The 22,496-nt window shown below is 43.3% G+C and overlaps 1 protein-coding gene across 12 annotated transcripts in view; it reads left to right on the forward strand.

Moving 5' to 3' along the window:
• The window catches only part of FAN1 (FANCD2 and FANCI associated nuclease 1), a 62,601-nt gene that overhangs the window by 27,733 nt on the left and 12,372 nt on the right, over window positions 1-22,496 (forward strand). For 5 of the 12 annotated variants that reach the window (XM_064376329.1, XM_012472462.3, XM_012472463.3 and 2 more), the window contains 8 exons: window positions 1,106-1,214; window positions 3,090-3,209; window positions 5,960-6,124; window positions 6,616-6,766; window positions 9,332-9,435; window positions 9,984-10,178; window positions 10,779-10,907; window positions 21,966-22,216. In XM_064376329.1, the coding sequence (XP_064232399.1) occupies window positions 1,106-1,214; window positions 3,090-3,209; window positions 5,960-6,124; window positions 6,616-6,766; window positions 9,332-9,435; window positions 9,984-10,178; window positions 10,779-10,907; window positions 21,966-22,103 (1,111 nt within the window). In that variant the 3' untranslated portion in view covers window positions 22,104-22,216. Of the gene's footprint in view, window positions 1-1,105; window positions 1,215-3,089; window positions 3,210-5,959; window positions 6,125-6,615; window positions 6,767-7,413; window positions 7,485-9,331; window positions 9,436-9,983; window positions 10,179-10,778; window positions 10,908-21,965; window positions 22,217-22,496 lie in introns of those variants that run through there. The other 7 variants (XR_010342654.1, XM_064376331.1, XM_064376330.1 and 4 more) reach the window with 5 other exon arrangements.

A 22,496-nucleotide genomic window follows, 5' to 3' on the forward strand; every position in this document is an offset into this window, starting at 1 on the left:
ACATATTGACTGTTCATTAAGTGGGTGAAAGTGGATCATCATGAAGCTCTTCATCCTTGTTGTCTTCACATTGAGTAGGCTGAGGAGAAGGACGAAGAGGAGGGCTTGGTCTTGCTGTGTCAAGGGTTGCAGGGGCAGAAGAAAATCCACATATAACTGGACCCATACAGTTTAAACCCATGTTGTTGAAGGGTCCACTGTATATTTATAAAGAAATAATGTTGTTTAAAAATCACAGAAGTTAGATTACTATAAACAAAGGTGATAAACTTCTTCTGTAAAAGGTCACATAGTGAATATTTTAGGCTTGCAGGCCATATGGTCTCTGGCACCAACTTGACTCTGCTGTTGTAGTGCAAAAGTAGCTACAAGTAGTACGTCCACAAATGAAGGAGCCTGGCTGTGTTCCACTTAACATCATTTGTGAACACTGCAATTTGAGTTTCACATACCAAAGTGTATTATTCTGTTTATTTTAACAATTTAAAAAGGTAAAAACCGGTTCGGCCCGGTGGCTCACGCCTGTAATCCCAACACTTTGGGAGGCCGAGGTGGGTGGTTCACAAGGTCAAGAGATTGAGACCATTCTGGCCAACATGGTGAAACCTTGTTTCTGCTAAAAGTATAAAGTTAGCCAGGTGTGGTGGTGGGTGCCTGTAGTCCCAGCTACTCAGGAGGCTGAGGCAGGAGAATCATTTGAACCCAGGAGGTGGAGGTTGCAGTGACCCAAGATCGCACACTGCACTCCAGGCTTGCAACAGAGATTCCATCTCAAAAAAAAAAAAAACAAGGTAAAAACTATTCTTAGTTTGCAGGACATAAAAAAGCAGGTGGCAGACCCTGGGTTTGGCTTGTGGGCTGGAATTTGCTGACCTTGGTTTAGGATGACTAGTTCTCATCTTACTCCACTGTCTGAGTGACCTAGGACATAGCAGCTGGCTGTGAGAATGTAGGTTTGTAGTGTAGAAAATTGTACACAACTGAAAGTATTTAGAATATATCTTTTTTTAAAAGATAGGAATTCAGTCTGCTTTGTCACTTCTTATTGTTGTCCTACAACAAATTAACCAAATTATTAAACTACTGGTGTATATCTTCATTTTAGATGGCACGAAGATTTACCACTCTTTCTGCGGTGTTTTACTGTTGGATGGATTTATACAAAGATTTTGTCTCGGTCTGTGGAAATACTGCAGAGACTTCACATGTATGAGGTTAGAGCGCAGGTCCCTGCCCCGCCCATTGCTGATGTGACAGCATTAAACATGTGAAGGACAGCAATCAGGCTCTCGGCATTTCCTACTTACTTGGTTAGCACACAGTAATATAATGGAGGTGTATTTGTTTTGTTCTGTTTTGTTTTGTCTTTTTGAGGCAGAGTCTCACTCTATCACCCAGGCTGGGGTGCAGTGGCATGATTTGGCTCACTGCAGCCTCTGCCTTCTGGGCCGAAGTCATCCTCCTGCCTCAGCCTCCTGAGCAGCTGGTACTACAGGCGTGCACCACCATCCCTAGCTAATTTTTATTTTTGTAGCAGAGACAAGGTTTCGCCGTGTTGCTCAGGCTGGTCTCGAACTCCTGGACTCAAGTGATTTGCCCACCTTGACCTCTGATGCTAGGGGGGCTGAAGTGCTGGGATTATACCACTGCACCTGGCCAGTGAAGGCATAGTTAATGTAGGCAGCCTGCTGTCTCTTGGATTAGTAGAGAGAAGACAGGTGAAGACAGACAACTGTTCTGTTTGCTTGTGTGTTGATGAATCTGTGTACCAGGACGGCCTGTTAGTGGTGGCCGGCATCCTGTAGGGTGCCCTACAGGTTTGCAGCCTAAGCCTGAGTTTCTTTCAAAACTCCGTGAGACTTGGGAGGTCCCCAGAAATCTCTGAGGGGGAAATCTCATGTTTCCTTACCCTTCCCTGTCAGCTGTCATGGATTGTCTGGAGATAATTTATAATCACAAATCAGAAATTTGTTGTATCCTTGTACTAAACTTTGTGAAATTGCTAGGTTTCTTTTGTTGTGTTTGATATTTCTATATTGAAAATGTTATCTCCAGGCTAGGCATGGTCAAAAATATATTTTAAAAAGGCCAGGCGCAGTGGCTCACGCTTGTAATTGTAGCACTTTGGGAGGCCAAGTCAGGTGGATCACAAGGTCAGGAGTTTGAGACCAGCCTGGCCAACAAAGTGAAACCCCATCTGTACTAAAAATACAAAAAGTAGCTGGGCTTGGTGGCAAGCGCCTATAAGCCCAGCTACTTGAGAGGCTGAGGCAGGCAGGAGAATCTCTTGAACCTGGGAGGCGGAGGTTGCAGTGAGCTGAAATTGCACGATTGCACTCCAGCCTGGGTGACAGAGCTAGACTATGTCTCAAAAAAGAAAAGAAAAGAAAATGGTATCTGACAAAGAGGATGTGCTAAGCTGGGTTCTTGGCCTGGAGTCTGTGAATTCCAGGGGATCAATGGGTGGGCTTTGGGGAAATCTGTGAATCTCAAACTTGGTTGTGTATGGGGGTTTATGCATTTGTCTGGTGTAAGTCATTCCATATTGCAAAGACATCCATGAGCCATAGAAGATTTACAAACAGAATGACTGAACAGTCTGTACATAAATCTAGACCAAAGAGTCTCCCTGTTGACTTGGGGTGTTTGTATGAGGACAGCCCTGATTACTTTCCTGCCCACCCCAAGTCCTTCTTGCAGTTGGTCCTATGACCTGCTGGGTTCCCAGAAGTATGTGGGTTTGCCAGTTCTGACCAGTGCTCAGCTGCCTCGAACTTGACCCTGTGCTACTCTGCACTGGTTGGTTGGTTTGCAGAGAACATTCTTCAGCACTCACAGATGTCTGTACTCCAGGGCCAGCCGGCAGGGACCCAGGTGAAAAGTAGGGATGCCTCAAGGAACTCATGCCCACTCCAGAAGGTACCTCAGAGTCCCTGTCCTATCAGTCCAGGGTCCTTGGCCTTATTGTAGAATGGAAAGATACGTATTATAAATAGACTTTACTAATCCTGTGGGCTTGTAAATATCACTACAGCTGGATTTTCTGTGAATCTAATGAGTTTTTTTTGTTTTTGTTATTGTTGCAATAGGAAGCTGTCAGGGAACTTGAAAGCCTTTTGTCTCAGAGAATTTATTGTCCTGACAGCAGAGGCCGATGGTGGGATCGACTGGCTCTTAACCTACACCAGCACTTGAAGCGCCTGGAACCGGTACTCAGTAATGAAACATACCTGACCCTCCTTTTTATTTGCAGTCAATTTTTAAAATGTGGCAAACTTAAATGCCTTAAAATCTCCATGTAATTAGAACACATATTTCTTTTGTTAATTCTTCTTTTGTCTGTGTTCTGCCGACCCCAAAGAATACCAGGGATGCCAGCACAGCCTGAACATAGAGACCAGAAGCTTTTGTCTTCTCTTCACTGATGAGCGAGATGGGCTGGCTGTGTACTCTGTGCTGGGATTTAGGAATCAGGATCTAGGAATTAAGGGAGAGGGAGAGTCAGGTGACTCAACCTTTAGCAGGTAGCTTCAGGGAAGGTGTTTTTGTGTTTTGGAAATGGTGACTGTTCATTTGTGGCACAGGGTCTCCAGGTAGAAAGACTGGCAGGAAGGGGTTCCTTGCTTTATCTTACTGCAGGGCCTTTATCAGTGACTCTTTGTATTTCTGTGAGGTGTTTTGCTCTGCCATTGGGAAGCGCTGTTTGACCTTGAGCAGGCACCGGTGCTCCTTGTGGTGGCGATCTTGAGGGACTTGGAAGCACAGGGATTCTGTGGCTGCCGCAGCCAGGCAGGGTGAGGCCGCAGAGGCTGGGCCTCTGGGCTAGGCACAACAGTGGTTCTTTGTGTGGCCGCCAGCAGGCCCCTCCCTTTCTCTCTTTCAGCCTTGCATTGGAGTTGAATGGAGAGGACTGTGCCTCTGGGAGCTTTTGATTTTTTTCAGTGGTCCATTAAGTGAATCAGGGTGAAGTAGGGGTGGAAAAAAATGACCACAGGATAGGAATTATAACATCTTGTTTTTATTGCCATCAGCTGAAAAAGTGCCTTGTTACCTAAAGTATCAGGGAAAGAGCCAGTAAAGCTATTTCCTCTCGTGGAGGAGGAGGGCATGGGGCTTCCTTACCACTCGGTGTTTACTGAGGCTGAAATAGCAAGAGAAAGCATCTGGTAGCCCAGAACCAAATACAGAAGGAGAAAGCTTGTGTTTCTGTGGCTTTCTTTCAATGAAATCGAAGTTCAAGAGAGTACAGGTATCCCTTTGTTGATAGTTCTGCTAGTGGGTAGACAAGCCACTGAGCTGATTTTCGAGCTTGGAGCTAAGCCTAGTCCCTCCAAACCTTTTCCCAGAGGTCTTACTGGCCACACTCCCAGCTCTTGTTATTTCATTAGTGTTCTTTCATCTTTACCTCAGTCTCCAGGGATGAGTGCTGGAGATGCAAGTTATTAGATGATGCAAGTTATTAGATGAGTGCTTATCCCTGCAAAGTGCCCTGCAGCCAGCCCAGGCCTGGCCAGGGCAGAGGTAGAGCCATCTGGGCCTCCTTCTCCGAGGCACCATCTTCTGCCGGTGAACAGGGTGCACTTCAGAGTCTCATTCTCCCATCTTCTTTCCTTCTGGCTACTCACCTCCTGATGGCCTGAGCCCTTCACTGATTTTCAATTTCTTCGTTTTTATTTTTTTTTCACTTTTTATTTTTCTATTGTGGTAAAATAAATTTAACATCCCTAAAATTTGGCATTTTAGTAATTTTTAGGCATACAGTTTAGTGGCATTAATGGTACTCGCAATGCTGTGTGACCATTGCCACTCTCCACTTACCACTCCAGACGGAAACTCAGCAACCGTTAGGTGACAATGCCCCGTTTCCCATCCCCCAGTCCTGGCCACCTCTCATCTACTTTTTGTGTGTGTGAATGTGCCTGATCATTTCATTTAAGTGGAATCCTACGATACTTGTGGTTCTGTGTCTGGCGTAGTTTGCTCATCATAATGTTTCCGAGCTTCGCTTGCATCATGGCATGGGTCAGGACTCTGCTCCTTTCCCAGGCTGAACACACTTCCACCGTAGCAGCCACCACATTTTCCTAGCCATTCATGGGTCCCTGGACACTGGGTTCCTCCCTGTCAGCCTTTTTGAAGAGTGCTGCATCAACCTCTGCTTTTGTCCCTGCTTTCAGTTCTTTTGGGAATACCTGAGTGGAATTCCTGGGTCCTGTGGTGACTGCGTTGAGGTTTTTGAGGAGCAGCTGAACTTTCTTCACAGTGTTTATACCAGTTTCACATTCCCAGCAGTCTGTGAGAGTTCTGGTTTCTCTGCCTCCTTGCCAACACTTATTTTCCATGTTTCTGATTATAGGCATCCTAATAAGTGTGAAGTGGTATCTCCTTGTGGCTTTCTGTATTTCTGTTTATTTGTCCGACTCTGGATTGCCTTGGGAAATACTTGTAACTCCTCCAAACTTTAGGTTCCTGTCCCTGTAAATAAGGAATCAAGCCGCTCCATGGTTCCTGACTGCATATGAGATTAACCCGGAGCTCTGATGTGGCCATATGCCTGAGCTCCTGCTCTGGAGGTTCTCATTGTGTGGATCCGAGGTGGGGCACATGTTTTCTTTCAAAGCTGCCTAGGTGATGTCCTGAGAAACTGAGCCAAGCTTTCTTGTAAAGTCAGGCATCCCTGAAGTTCACGCCCTTTGTGAGGGGCGGCTGCTGGGATCCGCTGTCCACCTGGATCACAGCCCAGTCACGTTCCAGCACGTTGACTGTGAAGGCTATGGTTGCCGTGTGCATTGAAAGCATCAGAATGAGATCTAAGGAAACAGCCTGAATCTCTAGAAGTGCTGTTTGCTCATTTGCTAATCAGCAAAATTCAGTAATAGTGGGCTTTTCTGTCAAGGAAGGCATGGAAGCTGTCATGGGGTCTTTTAGGAGCCTGATGTGTGACCACACTCTTTGCCAGGCTATCAAGTGCATCACAGAGGGGCTAGCAGATCCGGAAGTCAGAACGGGACACCGCCTTTCCCTGTATCAGCGAGCCGTGCGCCTGCGAGAGTCTCCGAGCTGTAAAAAGTACAAACACCTCTTGCAGCAGCTCCCGGAAATGGCTGTGCAAGATGTGAAACACGTGAGGAAAGAGCCTTTGGGTGCTTTGGACTTAGACGTGTGTACCTGGTTTTTTGGGACTGAAGCAACCTAAGAGCTGTTTTTAGTGTGTGTTTCTTTTAGACTTGGAATAATCTAAAGCTTGTTTTGGATGGCTGTGTGGCCATTGCTCCGTCTCCCCCTAATGCCCTCCTCCCTGAGGAGCGCAGGCTGCTTGGCGTGGTCACACCCTGGGTTGAGTGACAAATCTCCTGAATGGGGCCTCTCAGCATCTGCCAGTTTCATTTACTTGTCAGGGCCCTGGAGAGCAGTTCTGGTGGTTGAGGCTCTCCCAGGGTGGGGCCAGTGAGCTGTTGCATCCCCACAGGCAGGCAAGTGTGAGCCCTGCACTGTGCGCTCTGCTAAGTGACTGGCTTTGTGGTTAGGGAGGTTAATCCTCAGGATGCTACAGGCAGGTTTTCAGGGACTTTCGCTGACCTGAGGCTAATAGATGTTCTTCTGCTGCTGTTTCAGGTGACCATCACGGGCAGGCTGTGCCCGCAGCGTGGGATGGGCAAGTCTGTGTTTGTGATGGAGGCCAGGGAGACTGCTGCCCCCACCACAGTCCTGTGCTCCGTGGAGGAGCTGGCACTGGCCCATTACAGACGCAACGGCTTTGACCAGGGTATCTGAGCAGCCTTTCTCTCGTGACACCCAACCCCCATGTGGCTAAGTAGCAGCACTGGATGGGCTGTAGTGGTGGTCTGCTGTCTTCTCTCTGTCCTCTGTGGGCTGGGGGATGTCTTCTTCCCATTCTTCCCCTTATCAACATTAAGGATTAGGACAGGGATAGTTGTCCTGGCTCTGATCTTTTTTATTTTTTAAAAACTCCTTGTTGTGGAAGATACTGCGCAAGTCTCTGTACAAAAGTCAGGGGGACAGTGTACTCAGCCCCATGACCTACCCACTTCCATCCAGTCTTCATGCTGTTTTCTCCTGCCCCTTCCCTGGGATTTTAGAAGGTGACCCCAGATGTCCTCTCGGGGCCCTGCTGTGCAGCCCCTGCGAGTCATTTCCAGGAACACCCACTGAGCCCTCCTGTCCTCGTGTCTGGGCCGGACTCTCCCTGTGCCTGGGCTGTAGGGTTCCCACTGTTAAAAACACTGATATCTTCAAATGCGTGAAAATCAGGACATGATGTCAGTATTCCCTGAGTGTTCAGAAGATAAACAAGTACTATAGAAAGACAACTACAAGATAGGAGTTTACAAAGTGCAGGTTCTTTCTGATGAGTGTTGAGATTCATCTACATTGTATCTTTGTTACTTACAGGGAAGGGTGATGCTATTGGGGAAGAAGTGCAAACGTCAGTGAAGACAGAGAGAGACAGTAGGCCCGAAAAGGTTAGAAACAGAATAGATTTCACATTCAAGGCCCCAGATATGTTTCAGGAGACGTGGAAACTGGACACTCACTGGAAGGAAGCAGGCTGGGAGCTAGGAGCCCTAAATGCTTTTGGTTGAGCCATGAGCCTGAAAAACACACAATTCCTTTCCCAGAATAGAAACCATTTTTCCCTGGTTAAAATCGATGCAGTGAAACTGAGCTGAACTCTGGCTGCCAGGCTTTATGCCACAGGTAATTTTGTGTCAGAGCAATCTCAGCCTCTTCTGGGAGGTGATTTCTGAATTACTCAGAAGGACTCCACCAAAAATGATTTCACTTATAACAAATGCACAGCATGGACCACTTAGGAGTTAAGGAACAAACCAGGTGTGGTAGGTTACACTTGTAATCCCAGCACTTTGGGAGGCTGAGGCAGGAGGATCACATCAACTCGGAAGGTGGAAGAGGTGGGAGGATCTCTTGACCGCAGGAAGTCAAGACTGCGGTGAGCCAAGATTGTGCCACTGCACTCCAGCCTGGGTGACAGAGTGAGACCCTGTCTCAAAACAAAACAAAATAGAAGAAAAAAAAGGGGTTCAGAAATGGTCTGGCCTCCATATTCCTACCTGATCATCAGTGTATACACCAGGACCGAAAGCTGGCTGGAAATCAGGTCCTAACCTAATTCCTCGCTAGGTAAGAGCGTGAAATGTTCTAGGAAAAAAAGTCCTCCTAGAAGACTTGGCAATAGCCAGGAATCCTGAGTGAGTCACTGGCCTTTTGAATCCCTGAGACGGGCTGCAGGGATGAAGGGCTAGAACTTAGAGGAAGACAGGATGGAGAGCAGCACAGCCTTAGGAGTGCAGGACAGAGGTGACCCCGACAGGCATGATGGGCTGTGGCTGCCTGGTCTCTGCTCTCACAGCGCCCTCCAACCCTACTCACTGTGGTCTTGTGCAGATGGGCTGGGGCCTGTACATGTCAGGGTGGGACCAGCCAGAGGACCTGGCATGTCAGGATGGGGGTCTGGTGGTCAATACCTTCTCTGGCCAGTGTAGTCTTGTGGGGAGAGGTGTCCATGTGGCCTCCTCCCCTGTCGGGTGTGCTGATATGCAGAGAAGCACAGGCTTGGAGGGCAGCTGGATGAGCTGGGGCTTGCTCAAGGACACAGGTCTGTGTGTTGTGCCAAGGCCAAGCCCTTTATCCCACACCATCCCACACTGCCTCTGACTCTGTGCCCTCAGCACCTGACTTCCATCTCTCAGGTCATCTTCCAGTCAGTAAAACATTTGTGTGATGTGAGGAGGGGGACCGAAGTGGGTGGCCTTTAAGGCCAGAGGTCTCTGTGAAAGCCTTGGCTATTGGAAGCACTGGGCTAAGGCAGTGTAGTGCCCGGGGGGATGAGATGCATCAGAGCAGCACCTGCTGAGGCCAGGAATGGAGGAGGCCCTTTTAGGGAAGTGTTTCTTGAGGAGTGGCCCAGGGACCTCCTGCGCTAGGGCCCACACAGGGATTCTGTGCCTGCCATACCCTGCTAAGTCCCAGCCTCTGGAGCCTGAGGAGGGAATCTGCCCATTTTTCTTTTAAATATGTTTCTTAGGTTATTCACTAAAGTTTGTGAACCACTGCTTTGTGGCTTTGAGATGTTCATTTAAATTTTTCTATGATTACTAAGATTTTTGCCCTTAAGGTGCTGTATATAAACGATATACTGCACAAAATGAGCTAGGAATGGCATGAAAACAGCATTTGCTTCTGAATCTAAAATATTTCTATTATTTTCTTGAAATTGAGTGTGCAGTGGGTTATGGTGTTGTTTTGGGAGAAACAGATTTTTTTTTTCATGTGTGTGACCTTGTCTTAGGGATTCATGGTGAAGGCTCTACCTTCAGCACCCTGTATGGCCTCCTCCTGTGGGACATCATCTTCATGGACGGGATTCCGGATGTCTTCAGAAATGCCTGTCAGGTACTCCAGTGACCCTGCCCCATGAGGAGGTCCTTCTGCACACATCGTGGCTCTCACCTACCTGGGCACTATGTGTCCACCACTAGCAAAAACCATCTCTGTTATGGTCTTTTGGGTCATCCACAGGCCAAGGTGGTAACTTTTATTTTAAAAATCCGATTAATAGAATTTAAGTTGCAAGTACATGAAGTTCTAAACTTTAATTTAGCCTCCACCTTACATTTACACCTTTCATATAAAGTGCCTTCAGTGCCAGCCCTCCCCAGCCCCTGCTACGTCACAGGCACTGTGCCAAGGATCTCACAGACATGGGCACATGTGCCTGCTAAGAGGTCCACCCGGCGAAGCAAAAAGCTGTTTTTGCAAATTATTACTCTAAAAAAACATGTTTAATAAATTGCTTTTATATCAGATAATTTTTACATATCTTTTGAGAGAATGCATCAGTCAGTTGGCCAGTTTCCCAGTTTTGTAGGTCCTGACTAGTCCTTGGGTTCACTTTTCTCTCTGCAGGCACGGTATGACAGCTTGCTTTCTCTGTGACACAGGCTTTCCCCCTGGACTTGTGCACAGACAGCTTCTTCACAAGCAGAGGCCCGGCCCTTGAGGCCAGGCTGCAGTTGATTCACGATGCCCCCGTGGAGAGCCTGCGGGCCTGGGTGGCAGCCACGTGGCAGGACCAGGAAGGCAGAGTGGCTTCCCTTGTCAGCTGGGATCGCTTCACATCTCTTGAGCAAGCTCAGGTAATGGTTCACCTGCACAGCAGGATTTGCTCTGAAAGTAACATCTCCCCAGTGCTGTCTTTTCAGCAGCTTTCTCAAAATACACACATATGTGTATATGTAAATACATGTATGTGTGTGCATGTATATATATAGGAGAATACCCTATCCCCCTAGCCCTGATGCCACTGTTAGTGATGGAAACATGCTAAGGTGTTAGAAAAGCCCCAGCTGTGCCTTTGCCACCCCTGAGTTGAAAGCTTCTTTTGCTTGCCCTGTGGCTGAGGCAGGGAGGATACCTAGTGTGTTCCTTCAACTGCCGGCCTCTGAGTCTGTGCTGTCATGATCCTGAGTGGGTCCTCCACATCCCTCTTCCTCAGTGCTCCCCAGCATGGCCACACTGGCAGGAGCCTGGAAACTGATCACAGGACCAGTCTCCCACTACTTACCAGTGGGATTCCAGCCATGGCTGCAGCCCTGGTACAAGCAGCAGAAAAGCGCATGATGGGCCTGGGGTCCATGTGCACTCAATTACAGTTTTCTCTGTCTTGTGATCCCTGGAGCCTATTTCCGTTCTCTGTCACAAGGGAAGGGACTAACTGTTCCGTGTTTTGTGTTCAGGATCTCGTCTCCTGCCTGGGGGGCCCTGTGCTCAGTGGTGTGTGCAGGCGCCTGGCTGCTGACTTTCGACACTGCCGAGGGGGCCTCCCTGACCTGGTGGTGTGGAACACCCTGAGCCATCGCTGTAAGGTCAGTTGAGCCAGAATGGAAAGTCTGTTGGTAACCTTATTAGCAGCTGAATCAGAGCCCGCAAATAGGCACTTTTTGAGTGGCTGTTGGCAAGACTGTATTCCTTGAGAGCTTTTGGGTTGAGGGCCTGGGTTCCTGTGGATCTCTCCCCTGAGACTGGCTTCATCAGAGCAGGTGGGCGAGAGAAGCCCCAGGGTGAGCAAGACAGGGCTCCATCTCTTATGACTTGATGTGGAAGTGACGTTCCAGCACTCCTGCTGTATTCTGTGGTTGTATTCTGTGGTTACAAACGAGTCTCTAGTCCAGCCGACACGCAAAGGGAGGGGGTCACACAAGGTGTGGACACCAGGAGCTATTTTAGAAGCTTACTGATAATTGTACATTTTAAAATGACTTAAAGAGTAAAATGAATTGTTTGTAACTCAAAGGATAAATGCTTGAGGGGACGGATACCCCATTCCCCTTGTGCTTAGTTCACATTGCATGCCTGTGTCAAAACATCTCATGTACCCCATAAATATATACACCTACTATGTACCCACAAAAATGTTTTTAAAAAGCTCAGTGAGAGTGAACACTTCCTTGAATGCTGTCCACTAGCCCAGCCTTGCTGCCCATCACTGGTGATTTGTTTTCTCATTATTGAGTTTTGAGATAACAAAATTATATACTCTGAATACAAGTCCTTTATCAGTTACATTTCATCCTGTCTGTGGCTTGTCTTCTCATTTTCTTAATAGTGTCTTTGAAGAGCAGAGGTTTTAAAGTTTGGCAAAATCCAACTTACTTGTTCTCTAGTGGATCATGCTTTTGATGTCACATGTCAGAACTACTTGCCTAATCCAAGGTCACAAAGAGTTTCTCCTTTGTTTTTTTCTAGCAGTGTTATAGTTTTAGGTTTTACATTTAGTTTTATGATCATCTGAGATGCTGTTTGTATACAGTGTGAGGTGTGGACTGGAATTCATTTGTGGCATGTGGATATCCACTTGTTCTGCTCCATGTGTTGAGAAGACCATGCTTCCTCCACTGAATTTCCTCTGTATCCTTGTCAAAAATCAGTGAACCATATATACGTGGGTCTGTTTCTGGAGACTCTTCAGTTCCATTATCTGTTTGTCTGTATTTCTTGGTTATTGTAGCTTTACATAAATCTTGGAGTCAGGTAGTATAAGTCCTCTAATGACTTGTTTTTCATAGTTGTTTTGGCTCTTTTGCATTTTTATTTGAATTATAAAATTAAATTTTAAATTTCCAAGAAAAAAGCCAGCTGAGATTTTAATTGGTTCCTTTGAATCTGCAGACCAATCAGAGAAGAATTGGTATCTTTTTTTTTTTTTTTTTTTGAGACGGAGTTTTGCTCTTGTTACCCAGACTGGAGTGCAATGGCGCGATCTCGGCTCACCGCAACCTCCGCCTCCTGGGTTCAGGCAATTCTCCTGCCTCAGCCTCCTGAGTAGCTGGGATTACAGGCACGCGCCACCGTGCCCAGCTAATTTTTTGTATTTTTAGTAGAGACGGGGTTTCACCATGTTGACCAGGATGGTCTCGATCTCTTGACCTCGTGATCCACCCGCCTCGGCCTCCCAAAGTGCTGGGATTACAGGCGTGAGCCACCGCGCCCGGCCAAGAATTGGTATCTTAACAGTATTAAGTATTTTGATCATCGAACATAGTGTATATCCCCATTTACTTAGATTTTCCTTATTTTGGCAGTGTTTTTAGTTTTCAGTGTAGAGGTCTTGCATATCTTTTGTCAGATTGATCCCTAAGTACTTTGTATTTTTTTATGCTAAACAGTATCGTTTTTAAAAGTTCTAATTTCCAGTTGTTTGCTGCTCTGTAGAAATCCTGTTGACTGTGTGTATTGGTCTTATATTCTGCAAACTTGGTACACTTACTTATTCGTTCTTGGAGCTTTTTTTGTATATTTCCTTGGATTTTCTAAATTGGTAATCAGATTGTCTGCTTAGACAATTTTACTTCTTCCTTTCCGGTCTGTTTCTTTTTCTTTTCTTTTTTCTGGCCTGATTGCAATGGCTGGAACCTCCAGGAAAGCATAGGCTGTAAATGGTGAGACTGGACACCTGTGCCTTATTCCCCATCTTGAGGGGGAAAGTAATTAGTTTTCCATTATTGAGTATCATGTTAGATGCAGATGTTTTGCAGATATCTTCTATTATATTAAGGAGCTTCCCTATACATCCAGGTTTTCTGGGAGTTTTTATCAGGCATTGATGTGAGATTTTGTCAAATACTTCTTAAAAAATCTAGTGATATTATGCAATTTTTCTGTTGAGTATGCTTATTAATCATGTGATTCATGTTGGTTTTTGAATCTTAAACCTACCTAGCATTTCTCTGGTAAACCTCACTTGGTCATGATGTATTATCCTTTTTATATAATGTTGGGAGTTGATTTTGTAAAATATTAAGAATTTTTGCATATATGTTCATGAAGGATATTGATCTGTAATTTTCTTTTCTTGTAATTTCTTTGTTGGGTTTTGGTTTCAGAGTCATACCGGCCTCAGAATGGGATGGAATAGTTTGTGTGGAATAAGTATTATTCCCTAAACATTTGATAGAATTCCCCAGTGAAGCAATATGGGGCTGGAGATTTTTAGGGGAGGAAAATTAGAGACTATAAATTAAATTTCTTTTTAAACAACATAATGCTGTTCATATGATGTTTCTTCTTGATTGAGCTTTGGTAGTTTGTGTCGTTCAAGGAATTTGTCCATTTAAATATTGGCTTAAAGTTGTTTCTATTTGTTTCTCTCTCCTTTTTTTTTTTGAGACAGAGTCTCACTCTGTCACCCAGGCTGGAGTGCAGTTAGCCTCACTGCAACTTCCACCTCCTGGGTTCAAGTGATTTTTGTGCCTCAGCCTCCCTAGTAGCTGGCATTACAGCTGTGCACCACCATGCCTGGGTAATTTTGTGTGTGTGTGTGTGTTTTAGTAGAGATGATGTTTTGCCATGTTGGCCAGGCTGGTCTTGAACTCCTGGCTTCAGGTGATCCACCTGCCTCAGCCTCCCAAAGTGCTGGGATTACATGGGTGAGCCACCCCCCGCAGCCCTGTATTTGTTTCTTAATGCATTTTAATATCTGTAGAGTCTTTATCTTTATCATGCTTTTATTCCTGATATTGGTAATTTGTGTCTTTTCTCTTTTTTTCTTGATGAGTCTGGCAGGAGGTTTATCAATTTTTCTGATTTTCTCAAAGAATCAGCTTTTGATTTCATTTGTTCTTTTTCCCCCTCGTTTCTTAAGGTGGAAGCTATGGTTATTGCTTTGAGACCTTTTCTAACAGCGTTTGCTAGTGCTCCAAATTTCCCTCTCAGTGCTGCTTTATCTGAACCTCACAAATTGAGTATGTTGTTTTCATTTTCTTTCAGTTCACCCCTTCTGATTTCCCTTTGGACTCTTCTTTGATGCTCAGCTTATTTAGAAGTCAGTCATTTACATTTCCAAATGCTTAAGACATTTGCAGGTATCTTTCTGTTACTGATTTGTAATTTAACTCCGTTGTAGTCAGAGGACGTATTTTGTGTGACTTGAACCCTATTAAATTTATTGAGACTTGTTTTATGGTCCAGAATATGGTTTTCCCTGGTTAATATTCTGTTTGTACTTGAAAAGAATGTGTCTTCAGCATTTGTTGTGGGCAGTATTTTTAAATGTCAGTTAGGTCAAGTTGGTTGATAGTGTTGTTTAAGTTGTCTGTCCTTACTGATTTCTTATTTATTTGTTGAATAAATTATTGAGAAGAATATTGACATCTCTGATTATAACCGTAGATTCGTTTCTTTTTTTCTATTTTTTGAGACACAGTCTCATGTCACCTAAGCTGGAGTGTAGTGGTGGTGTGATCTTGGATCACTGCAGCCTTGACCTCCCAGGCTCAAGCAATTCTTCTGCCTCAGTCTCTTGAGTAGCCAGAACTACAGGCAGGCACCATCATGCCCAGCTAATTTTTTAAAAATTTTTTGTAGAGATGGGGTTCCACCATGTTGCCCAGGCTGGTCTCAAACTCCTGGGCTCCACCTTGGCCTCCCAAAGTGCTGGGAGCATACTGTGCCTGACCGATTTGTGTATTTCTTCTCACATTTCTATCACTATTTTATTCATATATTTTGAAGGTCTATTATAAGATGCATTAACTTTTAGGACTGGCATGTCCTCTTAATGAGGCCACCCTTTTATCATTATGCAGTGACCCCCTTTATTCCTGATGATCTTTGCTCTGAAATCAACTTTGCCTGATACTGTTAACATGTAGCCACTTCAGCCACCTTTTGTTTAGTGTTAACATGATACATTTTTCTATTCTTTTACTTTTGACCTATTTTATCTTATTTTTAACATGGATTTCTTACTTAGAGTTGGGTCTTACTTTTGAATCCAGCTTAACTTCTGTCTTTTAATGGGGTGTTTGGAACATTTACGTTTAATGTGATGATTGATAGCCTTAGCTTTACATCCTGAAACTGTCTTCTCTTTGTCTCAAAACTTTTGTTCTTTGTCTTTTCCTTGAGTAGCTGGGACCACAGGGGCATGCCACCATACCTGGATAATTTTATTGTATTTTTTAGAGAGAGATGGGATTCCACCATGTTGTCCAGGCTGATCTAGAATTCATGGGCTCAAGCAGTCCACCTACCATGGTCTCTTTAAGTAGGTGTTGGGATTGCAGGTGTGAGCCACAGTGTCTGACCCTGCCTTATTTTTAAAGATTGCATTTTATAGCTTTGTTGGCTTGTTAACTGTAACTGTTCGTAGTGTTTAAGTGATTGCATCAGTATATATCTTAAACTTATCCACCTTCAAGTGATACACACTTTAATATAGAGTAAAAAGAACCTTTCAATAATATCTTCCCTCCTAGCCTTTGTGTTTTCATATGTTTTACTTCTGTGTGTTAGACATTCTATAACATATTATTTTTGCTTTCTACAGTTGATTAATAAGAGTCTATATTTACTCATGTAAATAGCATTTCCAGTGCTTTTTTGTATAGATCCAGATTTCTGTGTGATTTTACTCTCCTGCTTGCAGAATTTCCTTTAAATCCCAGCACTTTGTGAGGCTGAGGTGGGTAGATGCTTGGGCTCAGGAGTTGGAGAACAGCTTGGGCAACACAGTGAAACCACATCTCTATAAAACAATAAAGAAATTAGCCAGGTGTAGTGGTGTGTGCATTTGTAGTCCCAGCTACTTGGGAGGCTGAGGTGGGAGAATTGCTTGAGCCTGGGAGGTCAAGGCTGCAGTGAGCTGAGATCATACCACTGCACACAAGCCTGGGCAACAGAGTGAGACCTTGTCTCAAAAAAAAAAAAAAAAAATTTCCTTTCCTTTAACATTTGTTGAAGTGAAGTTCTGCTGGTAACGAATTATAGTAGTTAGCCCTCTGTTTCCATGGTTACTGCTTCTGTAGATACAACCAACCATGGATTGAAAAATAATTGGAAAAAAGAAAAACAATAAAAAGTACCTACAACAATAAACAAATCAAAAATACAGCATAACAACTATTTTCATAGCATTTATATTGTATTAGGTATTATAAGTAATCTAGAGATGATTTAAAATATATGAAAAGATGATGTGCATAGAATATGAAAATGCTGTGCCATTTTATATCAGGGATTGGAGCATCAGTGGATTTCGGATTCAGAGGGGTTCTTTGAATCAGTCCTCCATGGATACTGAGGAATGACTGTATTTAGGTTTTGTATGCCTTAGTCTTTATTTCACCTTTGTTTTGGAAAGATACTTTCTCTGGGCAAAGAATACTATGTTGACAGATATTTTTCAGTACTTTAAAAATATTAGTCTACTATCGTTTAACTAGCATGGTTTCCAATGAAAAAATCTTTTTTTCCTCTGGCGTTAAAAAATTCTGGCTGCTCAAATGGAGAGCAAAAAAAAAGCAGGAGTTGCAATCCTAGTCTCTGATAAAACAGACTTTAAACCAACAAAGAACAAAAAGACAAAGAAGGGTATTACATAATGGTAAAAGGATCAATGCAACAAGAAGAGCTAACGATCCTAAATATATACGCACCCAATACAGGAGCATCCAGATACATAAAGCAAGTTCTTAACGACCTACAAAGAGACTTAGACTCCCACACAATAATAGTGGGAGACTTTAACACTCCACTGCCAGTATTAGACAGATCAATGAGATACAAAATCAACAAGGATATCCAGGACTTGAATGCAGATGTAGACCAAACGGATCTAACAGACATCTACAGAACTCTCCACCCCAAATCCACAGAATATAATTCTTCTCAGCACCACATCGCACTTACTCTAAAACTGACCATATAATTGGAAGTAAATCACTCCTCAGCAAATGCAAAAGAACAGAAATCATAACAACCAGTCTCTCAGACCACAGTGCAATCAAATTAGAACTCAGGATTAAGAAACTAACTCAGAACCGTACAGCTAAATGGAAACTCAACTGGTTCCTGAATGATGACTAGATAAACAATGAAATGAAGGCAGAAATAAAGATGTTCTGCAAAACCAATGAGAATGAAGACATAATGTACCACAATCTCTGGGACACATTTAAAGCAGTGTCTAGAAGGAAATTTATAGCACTAAATGCCCACGAGAAGCAAGGAAAGCTCTAACATCGACACCCTATCATCAAAATTTAAAGAGCTAGAAGAGCAAGATCCAAAAAAGTCAAAAGCTAGCAGAAGACAAGAAATAACTAAGATCAGAGCAGAACTGAAGGAGACAGAGACACAAAAAACCCTACAAGAAAATCAACAAATCCAGGAACTTGTTTTTTGAAAAGATCAACAAAACAGACTGCTAGCCAGATTAATAGAAAAAGAAAAGAATCAAATAGATACAATAAAAAATGATAAAGGGGATATCACTACTGATTCCACAGAAATATAAACTACCATCAGATATTACTACAAACAACTCTGTGCACATAAACCAGTACACCTGGAAGAAATGGATAAATTCCTGGACACTTGCCTCCTCCCAAGCCTAAACCAGGAAGAAGTTGAAACCCTGAATAGACCAATAACAAGGACTGAAGTTGAGGCAGCAATTAATAGCCTACCAACCAAAAAAAGTCCAGGTCCAGGTGGGTTCACAGCTGAATTCTACCAGACATACAAAGAGGAGCTGGTACCAACCTTCTGAAACTATTCCAAACAATCCAAAAAGAGGGAATCCTTCCCAAATCATTTTATGAGACCAACATCATCCTGATACCAAAACCCGGGAGAGACTCAACAAAAAAAGAAAACTTCAGGCCAATATCCATGATGAACATAGCTGCAGAAATCTTCAATAAAATACAGGCAAACCGACTGCAACAGCACATCAAAAAGTTTATCTACCATGATCATGTAGGCTTCATCTGGGGGATACAAGGCTGGTTCAACATACGCAAGTCTATAAATGTAATTCACCACATAAACAGAACCAAAGACAAAAACCACATGATTATCTCAATACATGCAGAGAAGTCCTTTGACAAAATTCAACAGCCCTTTATGCTTTTAAGTCTCAATAAACTAGGTATTGATGGAATGTATCTCAAAATAATAAAAGCCATTTACGAGAAACCCACAGCCAATATCATGCTGAACAGGCAAAAACTGGAAGCATTCCCTTTGAAATCTGGCACTAGACAAGGATGCCCTCTCTCACCACTCCTATTCAATATAGTAGTGAAACTTCTAGCCAGAGCAATCAGGCAAGAAAAAGAAAGAAAGGGTATTAACCTAGGAAAGGAGGAAGTAAAATTGTCTCTATTTGCAGATGACATGATTGTATATTTAGAAGACCTCATCATCTCAGCCCAAAATCTCCTTAAACTGATAAGCAACTTCAGCAAAGTCTCAGGATACAAAATGAACGTGCAGAAATCACAAGCATTCCTATACACCAATAACAGACTAACAGCCAAATCAAAAGCGAACTGCCATTCACAATTGCTACAAAGAGAATAAAATACCTAGGAATACAACTAACAAAGGATATAAAGGACCTCTTCAAGGAGAACTACAAACCACTGTTCAAGGAAATAGGATACAAACAGATGGAAAAACATTCCATGCTCATGTTTAGGAAGAATCAATATCGTGAAAATGGCCATGCTGCCCAAAATAATATATAGATTCAACACTATCCCCATCAAGCTACCTATGACCCTCTTCACAGAACTGTAAAAAATCACCTTAAACTTCATAGGGAACCAAAAGAGAGCCTGCATACCCAAGACAATCCTAAGCAAAAAGAACAAAGCTGGAGGCATCAAGCTACCTGACTTCAAACTATATACTACAAGGCTACAGCAATCAAAACAGCATGGTACTGGTACCAAAACAGAGATAGAGACCAATGGAACAGAACAGAGGCTTGGCAGGCAATGCCACGTATCTACAACCGTCTGATCTTTGACAAACCTGACAAAAACAAGCAATGGGGAAAGGATTGACTTTAATAAATGGTGTGGGGAAAACTGGCTAGCCATGTGCAGAAAGCTGAAACTGGACCCGTTCCTTACACCTTATACTAAAATTAACTTCAGATGGATTAAAGATGTAAACACAAGACCTAACACCATAAAAACCCTAGAAGGAAACCTAGGTAATACAATTCAAGACATAGGCGAATTGTATTACCTATGACTAAAACACGAAAAGCAATGGCAACAAAAGTCAAAATAGATAAATGAGATCTAATTAAATTCCAGAGCTTCTGTACAGCAAAGGAAACAATCATTAGAGTGAACGGGCAACCAACAGAATGGGAAAAAATTTTTGTAATCTACCCATCTGACTAAGGGCTAATATCCAGAATTTACAAAGAACTAAAGCAGATTTACAAGAAAAAAAAAAACCCATTCAAAAGTCGGCATAGGATATGAACAGACACTTTTCAAAAGAAGATATATATGAGGCCAAGAAATACATGAAAAAGTTCTCATTATCACTGGTCATTAGAGAAATGCAAATCAAAACCACATTGAGATACCATCTCACGCCAGTCAGAATGGCGATCATTAAAAAATCTGGAGACAACGGATGCTGAAGAGGATGTTGAGAAATAGGAACACTTTTACACTGTTGGTGGGAGTGTAAATTAGTTCAACCATTGTGGAAGACAGTGTGGCGATTCCTCAAGGATCTAGAAATACAAATTCCATTTGACCCAGCAATCCCATTACTGAGTATATACCCAAAGGATTATAAATCGTTCTGTTATAAAGACACATGCACATGTATGTTCACTGCAGCACTGTTTACAATAGTAAAGACCTGGAACCAACCCAAATGCCCATTGATAATAGACTGGACAATGAAAATGTGGCACATATACACCATGGAATACTATGCAGCCATAAAAAACAATGCATTTGTGTCCTTCGTAGGGACATGGATCAATCATGGAACTATCATTCTCAGCAAACTGGCAAAAGAACAGAAAACTGAACACCTCATATTCTCACTCATAGGCGGGTGTTGAACAGTGAGAACACATGGACACAGGGAGGGGAGCATCACACACTGGGACATGTTGGGGGGTCGGGGGCTGGGGGAGGGACGAGGGAGGGACAGCGGGGGGCGGGGAGGGATAACACTGGGAGAAATGCCTGATGTAGGTGATGGGGGGATGGAGACAGCAAACCACCATGGCATGTGTGTACCTGTGCAACAACCCTGCAAGATCTGCACATGTACCCCAGAACTTAAAGTACAATTAAAAAAAAACCCCATATGGTAGACCTAAAGATAAGTTTAGAAAAATAGTAAAAATAAGTTCTTGCTGCTTTGACTATATCTCCTCTATTGCTGATTATACAGGTATAATATTTCCTAGGGTACTGTTACATTTGGGGGCTGAGATTCATTGATTTTCTTGAATCCTTGGGTTTATAGTTTTCTCCAAATCTGGAAAAATTTTGGCCATTTTTTTTCTTTATTTTTTTCTCTTGTTCCTTTGGGGACTCTAATTTAATGTCTGTTAGGCTGCTGAATGCTGTATTTAAAATGTTTTTTCTATACTTTAGGATAGTTTTTATTGTGTCTTCTAGTGGTGTGTAGTGAACAAAACACAATTCCTGCCATTATGAAGATGACATGTAGTACATATTTTTATGTTATGAATGCCATGAAAGAAATGCATAGGGAGGAGCTACTTAGAGCTGTGACCTCTCAAGATGAGTTTAAGCTGAGCATTTAAAGGTAAGAAGTCAGGCATACCAAGAACAGGGAGAAATGTCCCAGGCAATGGGAACAGCAAGTAGCAAGTGGAAGTGAGGGCCTTGGATAGGGAAGAGACTGGTCATGGCAAGAAGTTTAGAGCTAATTGAAAATGTAACAGATAACTGGAAGGTTTTAAGTAGCGAAGTAAAACCCAGTGCACGCCTTAAAAGAATTTTTCATTTGCTATACTAAGAATGCACTTACTGATCTTCTGTGAAGAACTGTGTAGTTTCTACAGAATAGAAACATTTCTGAATAAATTTCTTAGCTACATACAGACGGTCCTCAACTTGTGATGGAGATATGCCCTGACCAATCCTACACATCAACTGAAAATCTTAAGTTGAAAATGTGTTTAACATACTTAACCCCACCAAAACCTCATAGCTTAGCTTAGCTTACCTTAAATGTGCTCAGAACGCATGCATCAGCCTAGAGTTGGGCAGAATCATCTAGTCCTCTGCACACCGTAGAGTACTGGTTACCCTCATGATCGTGTGGCTGACTGGGAGCTGTGGCTCACTGCTGCTGCCCAGCATCGAGTATCATACTGGGAAAAGATCAAAACTCAGCATGGTTTCTATTGAATACGTATCACTTTTGCACCATTTTAAAGTCAAAAAATCCTAAGGTGAACCATTGTAAGTGAAGGACCATTTGTATATTTGTGTTACGCTTACAAATACAGTGAGAAAGCAGAAGAGCCGTTTAAATCGTGTCAGTGACAACTACGGTAACTTATTGGGAAGGCTTTTCAGTTTCAGTAAGATACTAATAACTTTTAAAAATTTCTCTTAAAGCTGGTGGAAGTTAAAGGCCCCAGTGATCGCCTTTCACATAAGCAGATGATCTGGTTGGACGAACTGCAGAAGCTGGGGGCCGAAGTAGAAGTCTGCCATGTGGTTGCAGTTGGAGCAAAGAGCCAAAGCCTTAGCTAAGAGCTATGGAATTGGGGATATTTGGTCATACACTGATGTAAGATTTTCATATAAAACATCATGTTTTAATTAATTTTGTTATTGTCCGTTATAAACCTGATAGTTTGACTTGTCATCGTAGTGTCAGTGTATCACAAAATAGTGTTTGCTTGAATACACTCATTGATTCCACACACAGTAAATAATGAGCTTCCCCCCCACGAGACAGAGTCTCACTTTGTTGCCCAGGTTGGAGAGCAGTGGTGTGATCTTGGCTCACTGCAACCTCTGCCTCCTGGGTTCAAGCAATTCTCCTGCCTCAGCCTCCCCAGTAGCTGGGACTACAGGTGTGCACCACCACACCCGGCTAATTTTTGTGTTTTTAGTAGAGATGGGGTTTTGCCTTGTTGGCCA

This window comes from Aotus nancymaae, unplaced genomic scaffold (genome assembly GCF_030222135.1).
Source record: "Aotus nancymaae isolate 86718 unplaced genomic scaffold, 86718_ANA_hifiasm-v0.15.2.pri h1tg000014l, whole genome shotgun sequence".
Classification (NCBI taxonomy): Eukaryota; Metazoa; Chordata; class Mammalia; order Primates; family Aotidae; genus Aotus; species Aotus nancymaae.